At 32.8% G+C, this 18,685-nt stretch overlaps 1 protein-coding gene across 1 annotated transcript in view; it reads left to right on the top strand.

Moving 5' to 3' along the window:
• Nucleotides 1-753: 753 nt before the first annotated feature.
• Nucleotides 754-18,685, top strand: part of LOC127719163 (thrombospondin-type laminin G domain and EAR repeat-containing protein-like) — a 28,961-nt gene continuing 11,029 nt past the window's right edge. Inside the window, exons 1-6 of the mRNA XM_052225185.1 lie at nucleotides 754-763; nucleotides 6,963-7,486; nucleotides 13,051-13,162; nucleotides 14,747-14,890; nucleotides 16,133-16,377; nucleotides 17,022-17,208. Coding sequence (XP_052081145.1) covers nucleotides 754-763; nucleotides 6,963-7,486; nucleotides 13,051-13,162; nucleotides 14,747-14,890; nucleotides 16,133-16,377; nucleotides 17,022-17,208 — 1,222 coding nt within the window. The remainder of the gene's footprint in view (nucleotides 764-6,962; nucleotides 7,487-13,050; nucleotides 13,163-14,746; nucleotides 14,891-16,132; nucleotides 16,378-17,021; nucleotides 17,209-18,685) is intronic.

The raw sequence follows: 18,685 nt of genomic DNA, 5'->3' as shown, positions 1-18,685 counted from the left end.
TTTTTTAATGTGATTAATTGTTTTAAAACTTATCCATAAAAGGGGAGATAACTTAGATAACTGACTTTTATTAAGGAATGTACACTTGTTATGTATACATAATTTTATCTATTTTGTTTTGTTGCACGAAAACGTGTCCCTTGTCCAATTTTTCACTCATATTCAGAATACTCATTTTAGGAGCTATTCTACATATCCTCATATATATTCTTTAATCTATCGTTTAGTCTTTTTTGCATTCACACATAATTGGTTTTTTAATGTTTAATCTATAAAACAAATCTCACACTTTTACACAACTTGAAAACGCTCCGTAAACAATACTTTTGGTTTTATTTCAGAAAAAAAAATGCTTTAAATTACGTTTGGCACAGTATTAAAACGTTCTATCGTTGTTTTTGTTTTTAAATAGACTTCCTATCTTCCAGAGACAGTAAATTCAATCTTAGAATATAAAGTGTATGAAAAGATATCTTTTAAACTCGTTGTGCAAAAACAAAATTGGTATAAAAAAACAGAGACCCATATATATATATGTGTTTTTATTACTAAATCCCGTAGGATGCTGCATTCTTTAGTTCCCTAACATTGCTTTAATGCTAAACTTATCTAACAATTAATAATTTATTTTTTCGAGAAACTATATGCATGTATGCATTGTAGACATTTTTCTGTCGATAAGATAAAACATTAAACTAGTGTCCCAAAAAATCACGAAGGTTTTTTTATTGTCACAGAGGCAAAATTTAAGAAATGTATATTGGTAAGTTCAATAAATTCTAAATCAGAAAATCTGAGAATCAGAAAAAAAATTGAATCGAGCTTGTGGAGACAAATGTGATTAAATATGTTCATAAATAAGAAAGAATTTAGAGAAAATAATATACAGATAAACTATTAGGAATATTTTAAGATGAATATGGAATTTAATTTTAAGACAAAAGTTCTGAACGGACTGACTTACAGTAATAAAGAGATATAATCAAAAAAATAAAACTTTTTTTATTCCAAATCATCATAGGTGTTCCAGAAACTTTCTATTCCTTTAAAGTATACATTTCACAACACCTGTATTAAATGTCAAATTAACTTCCCATTAAGGTTAAACTTGTGAAAATGTATTGTTTTAATCATCACTGACAAATGGTCCATAAAGACGTAATAAAGACAATGACATTTTACCCCGTTTCTGTATCAACTTTAGAGATCTGAATAGTTTATATAGGCAAGATACGTATCACCACACCTGAGAACTACAATGTTTGTCACGCTGAAAGCTAATAATATCATCTTATTGTTTAGAAAATGTAAAGTGATCGTGCCCTTTTACAGTTTAGTTGACCTGACCTGTATCTTATGACTCTATGAAGGATGAGTTTCAAAACGAGGCTGTATATGGGACTTCTATAGCAATATCAAGATTTTGGTGTTTTTAGATATATAATATCAAATTTATTAAATGTGAATAAAGTAATAATCTTTAAGTTGTATTCGTTGATTGTCATAAGCTAAGATCTTAAATTAGTGGCATTCTGTGTGTATGCTGAATAAAATATATTAGCATCTCTGGACCCTAATGACTCTATTCCGAAGCCTCACCGGATAACTGCGTGATGAATGATTCAAAATATGGTATCGGTGACACCGAAGTACTAATAGGACCAATTAGTACTGTGTTGAATTATGATATCGTTGTATATAAAAACTAATTATTGTATTTAACAGTATTTATTTCAAGATACATCTGATTTAGTAGTGTAACGCACGATAATATACAAAATAGACCGTCGTATATCTCTTTTGGGGATTTTCTGGTAATGGAGCGATCGTAATTTTGTTTAAATGATGTAATTTAGTTTGCAGTTGAGCTGAACGTATCCCTTCTCTAACTTGTGAATGAAACCAAAACTAAGACGTTTTGCTACAGCAATCCAAACTCGGTAAATAAATTCACAAATCATCTGTCCAAAGTAGGAATCCTAAACAGCCCAGCCCAGTATCTATTACTTCAGTACCGGCATGGAAATGCAAACATATTTTGATTTGAATTTGCTGTTATAAAATTTGCAAATCATTTTGAATTAGGGAATATATCTCCTTCATGCATAGCTCTGATTCCTTGCCCAATTTTTCTTTCCCTTTTTGTTTTATAAGCTCTTCAACGTTTGTATTAGGTTTTGAATTGTAAATTATTTGGCTTTGAGCATCACTGAAGAGACATTAATTGTCGAAATGCACATCTGGTGCAGTAAAATTGGTACCGTTAATGTTATTGTTATTGACAATGGTCCCCTTCTGCTATATTTTAATGTTTTTATATTTTGGCTAATTTGGTTTTGATAGTAGATCTTCGAAAGCCTCTGCTAATATCGACAAGATCTCAAAACGAAATAATATTTAACTGTTAGTTTATATATTTCAATTCAATACAATAGTGTAATGCCACAACAGAAAGACAGACAATCCAATAAAGATAATAAAATAAAATAAAGAAATAAAATAATATAAAATAAAATAAAATAAAATAAAACAACACTTAGGAGTTATATATATGGTATATTCAAGGCAATAATTTCTTTTTCTTCCGACCTCCGTTTGTTGTATGAAAGAAACTGGTTTCAGAGATGTTGGGTTTAGTATTAATTTTGGTCAAATTGTCTCATCTATGTTCTCAAAATTAAAGAATTCATAGTTTATAATGTTTTCATATATTGTAATCAGTTGAAAACAGAATTAATAATTGATTTTTTACCACCCGAATGTTTGAAAATAAATAAATTTGATTTATTTTTTTTTATTTTTTTCAACCCTCAGATGGATAATTTTATGTCGACTATTAAAACTTCTAAAAATTCAAATGAAATATGTTAAAAGCTAAAATAAAATATATTTAAGTGAAAATGAAAACCACAAATTACATAAAGTCTAAAATAAAAACCGTTATTACTTTTTTTTGATAAAATCAGTAAAAGTAATATATAAGGTGATTTAAATACCGGTTCGATGTAATGGATCTCTCAGTCAATAGTGAAATAAAAATATTATACATGTGTTATTTACTTGGCACGAGGGTGATAATTTATTTTTTCGTGGTTTGACCATTGACCGAAAGGTAACATGTTTATGTTAAGACCTCAACGTGACAAATATGAGGTCCATTAATATTTACGAAAAACTAACCGACAATAAGAAATTTAATATAAACTATAACGGTCTATAAAATAAATGGAGTCATATATGTTGATATGTTTATTCAGATTAAGAGAATTTGTTGAAAATAAATATTTAAATATTTTAGATAAAAATTATTATAGTTTAATCTACGTACAATGGTATTTTGCCTAATAGCTTAATATGCAGAAAAAGGGACAGGTTGAGGTTACCGAATTGGCTGATTGATTTGTAAGAATTAAACGCCCTGCCAGCAACACGTGGTATGTACCAGCAAAATCTACATACATAAATACGTAATTCGTCATAGGAAGACCCCAAAAAAAATGAAAAGAGACAATCTAATTTTCAATTTCATGTATTATTGAATCTTTGATGAATAATTGTCTTATTGTCAATCTTACCATAGTTATCTGTTTATTTTTATGTCTTTACTAAACACACTCCACTACTTACTGCACGTAACACGAGCTCCGGTAATGTAACATATGTCTGCTCATCTTTAATACTAAATTTTCAAATTAGGAACAAAAAATGAAAACAAAACGGAAATTACAAGGGAAAACAACAGCAATGATTACTGAAAACAGAAGAAAAAAAAAGAAAAAAAAAGATTTAATGTAAAAAGAAAAATGTGTAGACAAACCAAAATATGATGCTTAATTCGAAGGAGAGTTTGGCGCCAGCAAACCTGTTTAACCTCGCCACTTTATTTATGTGCCTGTTCCAAGTCAGGAACCTGCAGTACAGTGGTTGTCGTTGGTTCATGTCGGTCATATTTCTTTTTCGTAAATTGTTTTGTTATAAATTAGGCCGTTAGTTTTCTCAATTGAATTGTTTCATATTTTTCATATAAGGGCTTTTATAGCCGACTTTACGGTATGGGTTTTCTCATTGTTTAAGGCCGCATGGTTGCTTATAATTGTTTCACCCAATTCATTTGAACTTTGGTGGATAGTTGTCTCATTGGCAAGCATACCACATCTCCTTATTTTTATGGAGCTAAAATCGGTTTAAAACAATATTGTCTTCAGAATAAAAACTCAAAACGAAGCAGAAATCGAAAATAAAGATCAAAACTTCAATATACCAGACAGTACTAGAATTAAGAAAGTTTGAGCAAAAGAAAGGCCACCATGCACGAACTGTAAGAAAATGAGCGACCAAAAGTGTAATGTTCGGTCAAAGATTACCACGGATAAGACAAAACTGCAATGAAATGATGACCTCGCGTTTCTTTGATCTTCTATTTTCCCAGCCATCTTTCATTTTAATTGTTGTAAGAATTTTGAAATGTACAATGGTTTTGTGAGCACCGGGTATTTCACGAGAAAAGGCCGCTTCTGTAGATAATAATCTCTCTCTATATATACATGTATATATATATATATAAGATTATTAATTAAGAAATAAAGCACAGATACATATTTCTTTTCATTCTAATAAAAATATTTTCTTATAATTTTGAATATTATTATGACTAATATAAATTATACAAAAAATAATTAGTATTTTCATGACTTTTTATTTGCATTTTTGGTATATTGTATTATCTATATAAACCTAGCATTAATTGTTTCAAGTATTAACAAAAATCCGAATATAAAATCCTTGCAGTGTGATAATAATAAAAATATTTCTTATATCTAGTAGTTTTATAAAGTAAATTTACATATTTTAATCCAGATGTAAAAAGTTCTTGAACGTGTTGTTCAAATACTGATAAACGGACTTAATAGCCCTTAATATTCGGTGGTATTCCTTAAGCCTATTGGCTGTGTAAATTATATGTTGTATTTCACCTGTGCAGGTAGAACATCAAAGGGGTTGATCACCTGAGATACTTCAGTCAATTTGAAAGACTGACATTGGTGATCCGTTACTTGTATCGACAAACTCAAAGGAAGATAAAACGTCTTAATCACCAGAGGGCGTGTTTGTTAACCCCGCCGAACGAGCTAATAAGAATTTAAAAGCAAATTAATTGAATTTTATACGTCAACTGTATTTTTTGAATATTACTGTTTGAAAGTAAAAGAAACTTTAGATCATAATATTCGAGTCATACAGTTCAAATTTTGAAAATTATAGACTTAAAATTATGAATATGCTTCGTGTTTCACTAGTAATTTAAATTTTAACGACAGTTTAAATATACTGTTATCAATAAAAGAAATATTAACCCTTAATTTGTTTTTCTAAATTCAATCATCTCTATGCCTTTCATGTCATGGAAGCTTTAAAATGATTATAAATTGATGGTGCTACAGTTATTTTAATATTGAAATGTATATTGCGTATATTGTTAGTAATAATTACATTTTTGTTAATATACACCATTAGAACATGGTATTAAAAGAGAAAATACATTACTGAAATAGTTTAGAAGTGACAAATGTAAGAATATTGAATTTTTAGACAAAGACAATCATTCTTGTGAAATAATAAATTTTCTCGAGCTATTTATTTTTACACGAAACTGGCGAGAAGAAAAATAACATGTATTTCAAATCGCGAATGCATGTATGTCGAACACTAAAATGTATCGCAGCGAAGTTAGCTAGAAACGCCGTTAACCTTAAGCTGTGGTCACACCTTAACGGATAGCTCGAACGGACGCCGAACGAGATGAAAAAAGTCTTCCGTTGACAAAATTTGTATACGTTGGACGTCCGTTCGAAGTTTTGAACATGCTCAAAATTTTCCACCGGACAGAATGGACGTCGACAGATAAAACGGAAGCTGAACGGACATGAAACGGATATGGACGGAAGTCTAACGGATATGAACGGACTTCTAACGGATAATGAACGGATTGAAAAAAAGTTATCCGTTCGGCGTCCGTTCGTGCTATCCGGTAAGATGTGACCAGGGCTTAAGATAGCTTTCACTAATTGTACGTGTAGCTATCCAGCGATACTGAAAATGGAAACAAGTCTGATTTCACACATTTCATGAAAATTAATGTGATATCTGTTTATTTTTTTTGGGGGGGGGGGGGGGGAGGAGGAGGGGGGTTCGAGTGTATTCGCATTATTATATTAAATCACTAAATCTATTTTATAATGTAAAGTAGAAGGAGATGATATACACTAAAACCCCTCATGAAAAATGTGAAATTAATATATACATTATTTTTTTTCTATCAAACTTCAAACTTTGTTATTTTTTTCATCAAACTAGGTTTACATTTTTTCGGTTAGTTACAAATGACTATTAGAGCAAACACACACAAAAAACCAAAAACAAACAGTTTACTCTAGTTCACATTCTTAAACTTTTTCAAATACTTTAGAAGAACCAATTCTGAACTTTTACAAACCCTTAATTCTTAAAGTATGACTATTTTTTCTCTCAACAATTAACTCGTGATATTGAATCATTTATATTGAAATGAAAGGAAAAGGTGACTTATTGGTCCATTTGGTCGGTGTATTTAGTATGTCTGATTATATTTTGTACATACATATATTTATGTTGATTTACACTATAATAAACAATTTATTTACTTACTTACTTACTTACTAGTATTCACTTACACAATACAAATAAATAAAGACGGTAACAGAAAAAGTATATGTGCTGATACAGTAAAATTTCAATTCCCAAAATTGCTTTATAAAGTCACCAACTTCTGACATTAGCTCAAATTCGAACCTTCAATAAGCACAGCAAGTTCTGCCAAGATAGGATAACAACAAAAATACTAAAACCAGAAGGCCCTTAAATACTACAAAAATAATGTACTTCTTTTGAACTTCAAACAAAAGAAACCCGCTTTCTCGTTGCAGGTCTAGAATCATCACATTTATTAGACAAAGCATTCCCAAGATATGGACGATTACCCAAAGGAGTAAGCTATGTGTATGATACCGAGTCTCACGTGCATGCGTATAAGTTTTTGAAAGACGTGACGTACATAACAATGGATTCTTCTGAAATACTGAATCAATGTCGATTCTTTCCGAATGAATTTTCAGTGTTTTTTATTATCAAACATAGTCGGACTTACACAGGGAAAGAATGTGTTTTAGTAATTGGTGACAACGATTCAAACATCATGTCTATAGAAATTAGCAGACGAAACATATTTTTTATATATAAAAGTAAAAAAGTGAAATTTAAAAACGAATTTCTACGTGACAACAAATGGCACACTTTAGGATTCAGTGTAGGAGGAACTCATGTTACTATGACAACCGATTGTATAAATACAAAACATAAACGGTTAAAGAGAATGTTTCCTGATAACGTTGACGCAGTTCACAAAACAGTTACGATAGCCAGTTGTGACAAAAACAATGGAGTTTTTCAGGTGAGTAAAAAATCTATTTTCAATAAAATTTGTAGATCTTTCTTTGTAGTTTGGAGGTAGTTTTCAGGTATTATTTGTTGGAGATTCACGGTTTGAGGGGGGGGGGGGGGGTTCGTGACGTCATCGAAAAAGCGCAAGATGTCTCGTTTTTCATTCATTGGTTGCAGTCTACCGCAGGAATGCTGGTACTGTTGTTAATTTAACAGGCGTTTAAAAATACCACTGAAAAATCCATAACTGAACTATACTGTCGATCAGTCAATCGTTATTATTGAAAAATGCAACAGATTTGCAACGACGGGTGCCACATGTGGAGCAGGATCTGCTTACCCTTCCGGGGAACCTGAGATCATCCCCGGTTTTTGATGGCTTTCGTGTTGCTCAGGGTTTAGTTTTCTATGTTGTGTCTGTGTACAGTTGTTTGTCTTTCGGTCTTTTTCTTTTTTTTTGTCATGGCGTCGTCAGTTTATTTTCGACTTATGAGTTTGAATGTCACTTTGGTGTCTTTCGTCTCTCTTACTCATTGTGAATAAAAAGAGATATTGGGTAAAAGATATACAAAGAAATTAATCAGGCAGATACTTTTGTCGACCAGAGACGATTTTCAACTACATAAGACCCATCAGTTGCACTAGAATCAAAATATTTGAAAGACAATATCAATAAAGAAGTTGGAGAACAGTGAAAATAAATATATTCCCTTAAAACTTTATTCCAAATAAAGATATGACCGTCTTTGTCTGGGGTTAGAGAACCTATTACGATTTTAGCATTTTATGAACAGTAAATATGAATATACATATAAGAGGAAGGCCAGTTTATCGTGTATTCGATTCACCCCATAACACTAACTATATTTGGAAAAGACTCTAAATCTTATTCAGATTCATGTGTCAAAGTTTCATGTTTGAATATCAGTGGTGTATTCAAGCGTGCTTTTTTAGGTTTGTAGTAGTGTAGAAGTCGTGGGTCCGATCCCCAACCGATTTAAACCAAAGACTAGAAACATAATATTTGCTACTGTTCCGCTAAGCACGTGGTATTTAGTAGTAAAAGCAAGGACTACTCGTTTCGTATTCAAAATGATGTGTTGGTTTTCGTTTAGGGTTACATATCTTCCTGTGGACTGTTACTTTGTGAAAAGGAATGTAAAAAAAAACTGTTACGACAACGTTCAAGAGCGAAAAAGGTTTATTTTCATTAACATGATCCTTTCCTGATATGCATGAAGACATAATCTTTCAGTTAGTTTAATTGAGGTCTGGAGCTGGCATGTCAGTAACTGCTAAAAGTCCTTTGTTAATTTATGTATCATTGTCATTTTACTTAGTATCTTCTGTTGCCTATTCTGACATCGGACTCGGACTTCTTTTAAACTGAGGTTGACTGTGCGTATTGCTGTGAATTTGTTTATTCTACATTGGCTAGAGATATAGGGGGGGGGGGGTGAGATCTCGCAAAACATGTTTTACCCCGACGCCTGTCCCAAGTCAGGAGCCTCTGGCCTTTGTTAGTATTGTGGTTTTTTTTAATTTTAGTTCATTTATATGTTTCGGAGTTTAGTGTGACGTCCATTTTCACTGAACTAGTTCACATTTTTGTTTAGGGGCAGCTGAAGCCCGCCTCCGGGTGCGGGATTTTCTTGCTGTTTTGAAGACCCATTGGTGGCCTTGGGCTGTTTTTGCTCTTTTGGTCGGGTTGTTGTCTCTTTGACACATTCCCAATTTCCATTCTTAATTTTATATAATATTTGCCAATGAACGTTACACAGCAATTCATCGTCATCATCATCAACACCAAAATGGTTTTCTAAACATTTAATAAATGCGAAAATAGACGACTCAACAACGTGTGGCAGTAAATAACTGCGGCTACGCATATACCTCCTTTAAAAAACTCTTGATATTTTCGTTAGTATAACGTCCTTGCAAAAAAAACCTCGGACCAGTAACAAGAAGCTCTCTTAGCACTTAAGATCATCTTAAGACTGTCTTAGTGACTAAAAGTGTAACAAGAAGCAATCTTATATCAATCTTAGAATGATTGACAGCCCTTAAGACATTCCAATTTCTTACGGATTTAAGGGAATTCTTTGCATCCCCTTATCATAAACTAATCAATTCGGATAACTCGAAAACATTTTTATTTTTTGTCCTTTAGTAAGAACTCTTTGTATCAACTTAAGAATTTACGAGCGTAAGAAGATTCTTACTTTACACGTTTTAGATCTAATTTCCTACTGCGTGTAGTGTAAGAATTTGGTTAGCTTGCTTGCTTTGTTTGTATATTGTACAATTGTAATTGGGATAACGTCCAATCAACTTTAAAATAATATATACAGGTTTAACTATGCCTATCTATATTGTTTGAAGATGTCAATCTAAATTACAATGCTTGAGCAAAGTTTAACGTTTATGCAAACAAAGCAAGCAAGCAAACCAAAGTCTTAATCTACTAGCATTAGGAAATTAGCTGTAATGTAAGTGTGGTTCTACCCACCCCTAAATTACTGTCTTTGAATGAAAACAGCGCTGGTTTTACATATGATGAATAATTAACAAGCGAAAAAATCAAGATCGCTTTACAAGACGTGTATTCCATAACCGCTGAAGTCCTTTTGATTTTGTGACGGATGGACAAATTATCAAGAACTATTGGTTAGACAGAGCGAGCATATATTGCTTATGGCTATATCCTCTACCCCCCTCCCCTGATACTATCCAAAAGAGAACCTTTTAGACACTAAAATATTAAAAAAATTAGTATCTTAATATATATACTGATCCTCAAATCCCCCTCCCCTTCAAGTCTTTAAAACACTGCCAAATTTCCGTCTTATATATACCGATCCTCAAATTTCCCCAAAACTAAAAAAAAAAGTATCTCATATATACCGATACTCAAATTTCCACCAAAACTAATAAAATTACAAACTAGATATCGAGCTATCAGTACAGTTCAATCCGTTAATGAAAAAGACGAAATGCATTTTAACGGAATACACGGTAAGAATATTCCGATATTTCTTATTTTAAATATTTCAATTTAAATAGAATACTGCCTTATATAAACTTATCCTCAAATTTTCAAAACAGCACACAACACTGTCTTATATATACTGTCTCAAGTCAGGAGCCTGAAATTAAGTGGTTTTCATTTGTTGCTGTATATCATATTTGTTCTTCGTTTATTGTTTTGTTCCTAAATCAGGCCGTTAGTTTTCTCGTTTGAATTTTTTTTACATTTGTCATTTTGGGGCCTAATATAGCTTACAGTATGGGTTTTGCTCATTGTTGAGGGCCGTACGGAGACCTTTAGTTGTTAAATTCTACGTCATGTAGTCTCTGGTAGAGTGTTGTCTCATTGACAATCATACCATTTTTTATTTTTCAATGATCCTCAAATTTCCCCAAAAAACAATAAAACATCGTCGTTCGGGGTTACGAAAAGAATGAAATCTTTCCTTTATTCATAGATAGATAACCCATGAAAATGCACCGTAAAAGTGGTCATTTCCTCTTGTTTAAAATTCGGTTTTCGTGGTCTTTTGCACTGAGCCTTTATATTCATGTTTTCTCTTAAACTTCCCATGTGTTGTTAACTTTATCAGGATCGATAATTAGCAGACTATATAAGCAAAAATCCTGTTACTTCAAAACGCACGAGAGATTTTTATTTGGCAGTGACTAAATCAAAGAAAGAAAACGTTGACGGACAGGACGGAATGTTAGTAAGCGTGCTTAGAATAAGACCGCCTTAAGAGTATTCTTAAACGATGTTAAGAGAAAGAAAAGGGCGAGGTTTAAAAGGTTCTTATCGCACTCTTTGTGCCTTCGTAAACTATGACTTACAAAAACTTTAAGAGAAGTTTCTTGTTACTGGCCCCTGGTAAGAATTATAAATGGAGGTCAATCGTATTACTAAAACCTTTTTGATCATATGCACGACTTTCAGGTACAGTAAATTCAGAACTTATTGCAATGTTCTTCGTTATTGCGAAATTTGCGGCGGGATTGGTTTCGCAAAATGAAAAATCTCATTTTAAATTTTGGTAGCTCAATTTGTATGCAGCATTTCCTGAAATCGCAATAATTAATCTTGGATTTTTGTCCATTGTTCAACAAATAGAATAATTAGTATACGCAATAATTTCTGCATTATCAGTAGTTTGTTCTAACCATCAAATGTGATTTAGGAGGACGTCTGTTTGATCATTTCTCACATTTTTATGCCCCGCCTAGGGGCATTATGTTCTTCAGTCTGTGCGTCCGTTCGTTCGTCCGTCCGTCTGTCCCGCTTCAGGTTAAAGTTTTTGGTTAAAGTTTTTGGTCAAGGTAGTTTTTGATGAAGTTGAAGTCCAATCAACTTGAAACTTAGTACACATGTTCCCTATGATATGATCTTTCTAATCTTAATGCCAAATTAGAGTTTTGACCCCAATTTCACGGTCCACTGAACATAGAAAATGAAAGTGCGAGTGGGGCATCCGTGTACTATGGACACATTCTTGTTTTCAATTACATTTACTAACATTGCAAATTGATAAAGTTTATCAATGACGATGCCCTTATTTTCGATGAAAACTATTACAACCATTAACCAATTATGAAGGTCTGGATGGGGCTTAAAGAATAGAGAATAATGGTCCAACATACAGATAAATTGGACAAAAATAAAAGAATCATAGGAAGAAAATGTCGAAAAATCAAGAATAGTGAATAATGGTGTACTAAAATATAAAGAAAGGAGATTACTGTTCAAAAATTTAAAGAAAAGAGAAAAATGGCTTAAAAAAAAGAATACAGAATTAAAAGACCCCCCCCCCCCCCCCCCCAATCCAGAACCTAGCTTATGTTATCCACTAACTGTAGCAGGAATACTTAATTTGTTTCATAATCAAACGTTCACTTTGATAAATATACATCTAGTCAATATTCTAAAAAATGTAAATGCCAGACATTTATCACCCAGTTTGTGGTTTGCGGTTAAAACCAATGAATTTAAACCTATTATTAAGGTCAGCGCTCCTCGTGGCCGTACCGTCCATGTGGTTTGTAACAGTTTAACCACACAATGTGTTGGTACTCGAAGGAAATCGTCAGCAGATTTCTTTCTATAATTCGGTTTATGTCTTTGCGGTTTTGTCCAAATAACACATCTTGGCATATTTCAAGCATACGTAGCCAAACTTATTTATAGTTACATGGTGCAGCTCAAGAACTCAAAAAGCAGTTGAAGCAAATAATGTAGTCGTCGAAATCAAGTCAGGAGTGAAGGGGGCAAACAAACATGTTTAACCCAGCCACATTCTGTCAAGACCTGTGATTTAGTATATCATACCGGGTATTTGTGTTTCAATTATTTTACTTTTTTTGTTTGAACTGTTTTACATTTGTAATGTCGGGGCCTTTTATAGCTTGTTATGCGGTATGGGTTTTGCTCATTGTTGAACGCTTGCGATGATCTGCTAACCTTCTATGTCATTTGGTCTATGGCCGGTGAAGATGTTGTCTCATTGGCAATCATACTAAATCCTCTTATTTCTATATTTTGTACATTTACAGGGCCAGTTACGTGATATCATATTTACTCCAGGGATCGACGCTACAACTAGAGCCTGTCCATCCAGGGTACCGAGACACACTCACGTGAATAATAAATTACCTATATTCCCAGGTAAATATTTTGACTGCTATATGAAAGATGGAATAAGCACGCTGAGAAATCCGTTCGGGACTCAAAATTTTACTCGTAAAAGAGTAGATTGCTGGATAAAACATAAAAGTTCAGTGGTCAATATTTGAGCTGCGTCGGATAGAAATCGACATTATGCAAGTGCACCTATTCATGTAGATATATAAGACTTTGATTGATTTTGGAACATTGAAATACGAAATAAAAGAGGAATTTTGGTCTGTTTTGTAGGGTTCTTATATTAACTTAATTTTCAAACAGTCACAGACTTTGCACAAGAGATTTTTTCAACCCGAAATAGGCTAACAGGTGTATTGATATTCCTTTGCATAAGGTCGATTTCTATCCGACGCAGCTCATTTCATGCATATTTAGGACAACGGGATAATTGTTTATAAATTTTTATAATGAATATTGAATACAGGTTTTGCAAGTTTTAGATTTAAGAACGGAAATGACAGCGGCAACATGGCAATATGGTATTTGACAAAGTCTGAAAAATGAACAAAAGTTCACAAAAACTCATAAGAAAATGAAAGATGTATAGCGACACGTTCCCAAAGAAAAAAACGTCGATGAACATCGGTGCTTTGGATAGTTAGCAGTTCGTGCTCATCTATTACCACACATCTTGTCGGCTAAAGTCCGAACACAGAAAGAGCAATATTGTAGCTAGGTCAATTGGAACATATTCTTAGTCATCTTTAATTTAAATATTTCAATACTACCAACCAAATCATGATGGCGTCCATAATGTCTTTGAAACAATAGAAGAAGACCTTAATCTGATATCTTTTATTATTTTTCTATACATAAATGATGGCGATTTATATGAATTTCCCAATGTGATAGCTATAGATTCTACCACTGTATCGAGTGTGATACGATATTTATCCACTCGAGACAGTTATATTTTCAAATGCAAAACGCGAGGCTCGCCGAGCGTTTTAAATATTTAAAATTGAACTGTCGAGAGTGGATAAATATCGTATTGTACAAGATTTGGTGGTGGAATCTGTTTCTCTAATGAATTTTTAACGATATACAGACAGACTTAATCTTTCTTTTCGAATGATCTGCAAAAAGATGTGTTCTTTCTATGTGACGTCATCAGGCATGATCGCCTTTTCATGACATCACAATAGGAAGTTCAGAGGAAAGCAAGAAAATTTGACATCGTAATCGAATTTTGACCAATGAAGAACTGAGATCAATCGAACCACACGTTGATTAAATAAAATTAATCAACGGGTCAGGAAAAGAATAAATCGTGTAATAATTAGAGACATTCCGATAGTACATGTTTGATAAAAAGTATAACTAATCGCCGTATTTGAATATCAAGAATAAGACCACTTGTGACCGAATGCTGCTATGGATTAAACGCTGGTTAGCCTAAGAAGAAGCCTGAGGTGTTCCACAATATTAACATGGGACGCAGATACCCTTAAATGATAGGAAAATAACTCTCTACGGGTTTTTGCTTTTAAAATGAATGCAACATAAGTGTTCTTTTTTTAGGCAATGTCTACGATTAATTAATTTTCTAATATCAAATGTTTACAGACACGTATGGATCGGACTCTCCTGGGCCACAGTGGGAAGATTGTACCTGGATGGACGTTGGAAACATAGCTTATGACCTCTACGCTAAATCTCTAAAGGTGTGTGTCAATGGCATCTGGAAACATGTGACCGTGGACGTCAAAGGTGACAACTATAAGGGACAATTCGTCGTTTTAGAATCTAATGCATTCTGGGTAATGTTTTCAAAAGCGTACACCAAAACGTTGTGGTTGGTTTAAAACGTTGTAAACAATGGAAATTGAACCAATAACGTAACGTTATTTTCATTATGGTGTACGAACAATGAGATTACCCATAGTTCTTTAGGTTCTGAAAAGGCGAATTAGTTCGTTGTAACTGATCTTAAATTATTTCTTTATGAATTTTAAGGGAAAAAAGTTTTTTATCTACGTCTGAAAAGTAACGAAATCAATAGCAATTGATTCGATTAGGAGACCATTTGTATTATGCATATGGTAATGCACAAAATTGTACCTAAACTAAAAATATGCGAATTTTATAGTTAACGCCCAATAAAATCAAATATCTTGAATGAATGTTCCGGCTGGCTGGCAGAAATAACGGGGAAACCCTCATTGTTGTATGAAGAGAGCGCTACTATTTCGAGTTACCATTTTTCAGTTTTAGTTTGAAAGGTATTCTATTTGCAGATTTATTTTTGTCTAAGCTTATTAATATTCGAATAATTCGTTGCACTCGATTGAAATTGAGGTAAACTATAGTCACGTGTTGCAAATGGAAACAGGAAACCCACCCTGGTTACCTACAACGAACAAACACTTCTTTTGTTGAAACTTTGCTGTGTACATAGAAAACAATATAAAAAAATGTGCTTTGCCACAGATTATTGTTTATACTGACTGTGGGATCCTGATCAATTCAATTGCTATTGATTTCATCACTTTTCAGCCGTAGAGAATACAAGATCTTAAACAGATTCCTTCTTTCTAAGAAACGTCTTTTAACCGTGTGGATTGGTCTAAAGTTATAAGGTCCGATAGGAAAGCATGCCTGGTAAAAACAGGTAATTTCTTTGCCAACAGGGGTATTGTCTTTGGGCATCTAGCTGAAATTTTGCGTGATCTCTAATATTACATTTAAGATGTCGGTGATTGGTTTTTTTTTTCATTCTTTTAATTGAAATCTTCTCTCAAACAGTCAGGATAAAATGTGCAAAATACTGAACAAAAGCAACAAAAATAAAAACAGAATTGAAAACAAATCTTGAACAATGGGAATTTTGAAAAATATGCAATCGTTCTGTGATTTTAATTTAACCTTGCACTATGCGATGAGTATTTTTTTTGTTATCATAAAAAAAAATTAAATACCGTTTCTATAATTGTTTCAAATATTTTCATACAGCCGATATTCCTAGAAAATTAGACTATCTTGAACTCTATCAAGAAATAAAAACTCCAGGACCCGGGATTGACGTCCATGTTTTTACCATCGAAGGAGAAGGAATGTTTGCTGTATTTGCAAATACGAGAAAGAAACTTGACGATGTATCGGGATTATATAAATGGAAAAACAAAAAGTTTATGTTGTATCAAAAGCTTTCAACATATGGAGCACAGAGCTGGACTCATTTTAAGATACAAAACGGGGTAAGGTTTTACATGTTTCTTTTTATTGATTATCTGAAAATGTATATGTATGTTTTTAAATTCATGTACATGCACAGACATCCTTTTTCAAGCTTATTAATAAAATGAATGTAATACATGTATTTCAAACAGTAGTCTTTTTCAAATGTAATTTTGATATATTGTCTTTGAATAGTTGTTTTATGATTTAATATTTAATGCCTATAAAAACCTAAAGCAAAAGCTCTTTTATTGCTGTTTTTCATCTCAAAATCACCGAGAGGTCTTCAACATGAAACAAAAACTCTCACCTAACTGGAATTCAAGATGGCCACTATCACCCGTTAACGAAATTATTTGCTCGATGTCGAGGTCGGAAGAACACAGCTGCAGGGTTATAACAACAAATTATTGATAATAAAGAAATATTACAAATACTACGAGGCCAGGGTTTTTTAACGACCTTAACTACCCATGAGAGTCTTGCTTGGTCGGTTACAAATACTGTCATAACTTTATGATTACAAATGTATCACGTTTCCCAAATTAGTTCGTTGCACTCGTCGCGATAAAGCCGTTTCGCGCTGACATAATCAACCAATCAGTTACACATAAAAAACTAAAAATGATTAAAGATCTACCTACAACGTTTATTTCATTTTCAGTTTTTCCTTGCAGTTGCAAACTATGGCCTGAATGACCAACCACAGAGTAATTCTACTATATATAAATGGCATCGTGGGAGAAAGAGATTTAAAGTTTTCCAGACCATTCCAACATGGACTGCAAGAGATTTTGAATATTTCAAAATAGATGGAGGGGATTTTTTGGCTGTAGCCAATCATGCCAAAGGTATATTTAACCCATTAGCTTGTTCAATTTGACTTTTTTTCTCATTTTTTTTTCTATCGATGGTAGTCTACAGGTATATTTTATATCATTTTGTTCATGATTGAAGTGGTGGAGTAAGAAAGGCAATGGATGAAGGTTTCATTCCTCCTGTTAAATTTATTGAAATTGCCACTGAAAAGTGACGCCACCGTCTATGTATATTCCTAGAGGATTTTAAGTAACTGCGAGATTTAAGCGTGGATTCTATACGCTTTCGGTGACTTTGTTCATATCGGGACTTTGATGATGGTTTCACTAATCAATGCTGTCAAATATATTTCCGCGTGCACAGTTAGCCAAGTTTTCTTAAACAAGTGGTGACGATGATAAACATTGTTTATGGCTTAACGTCTAGTGGCAAATATTTCATGCATATTCAGAATGATGAGTAATATTTCGTATATATTGTGGTTTTTTTTAGTTCATTTTTTGTTTGTTGTATTTTTGAAAACTTTTTACTGTAGACATTCTAATGAACTTGTGATCCAGGCAGATTTGTCATACTCTTCATTTTTGCTTAACGAGTTGATATTCGCATGCTTAAGTTAACAAAAAGAAAGATAACTCTAGTCATAGACTAAGCCGGAAGTGGAACATATGTATATTTCTTATAGATAATTAATGCGTTTTTTCTCATCTCTCCCCGTAATACCTCATTATGATGTGTTTTGTCCATCGAGTGGGAGATTGTCACAGCACTGGATTCCGAAGAAACCAAGATCAAAATTAATCAAATATTTTGCTGTTCGGTACGATTGAACAAGGGACAGCTATATAATAAGATATGACAAAATAATGTTCTTTTCAGCTAACAATTTAGGGTTGCTCTATCTTCTACTTCTTCTGATTGTATGTTCTTCATATGTTACTGAAGAGGGTCTGGATGTCCTTCAGTTCTTTATTCTTCAATTTTTAGACCATATTTCTACAACCTTTATTTATTTTGCCCGTTATTCTCTATTCTTTATATTGTAACACCCATTGGGCAATTATTCTCTATTCTGTATTTTTGGCCTTTAGCAATTTATTCTGCACAAAATTCTCTATTCTGTAAACCCCATCCAGACCCTAATAAAAGAACAATTTAAACATGTTTACAAAGTCTAATTAGAGTGGATACATTTCCGAATCAGAAACACGATGAATTGTGTTTTCCGTTAGCAAATTATAGACCAAATTAATATATCAGGGTCAATTTTTTAATAATCACTGCTAATCCTCGAACGACTACATGGTAAACATACGTTCGAATTAAAAGACAGGTTGGGCATATGCCACTGAGACATCAACCAAACGACACAAAAAAAGAAAGAACAACAAAAGCACAACACACAGTCTGAATACAATAAACAATGTTTTATACAATATATCTCTAGCTAAAAATCGCCCAGAGTCTAGGCAATTGGAAACAAATTTATATTTAGGTTATAAAGATGAC

The sequence above is a fragment of the Mytilus californianus genome, unplaced genomic scaffold (assembly GCF_021869535.1).
Source record: "Mytilus californianus isolate M0D057914Y unplaced genomic scaffold, xbMytCali1.0.p SCAF_10, whole genome shotgun sequence".
Classification (NCBI taxonomy): domain Eukaryota; kingdom Metazoa; phylum Mollusca; class Bivalvia; order Mytilida; family Mytilidae; genus Mytilus; species Mytilus californianus.
The sequence above is the reverse complement of the archived record's forward strand: the minus strand, read 5'-3'. Positions and strand labels throughout refer to the sequence as shown.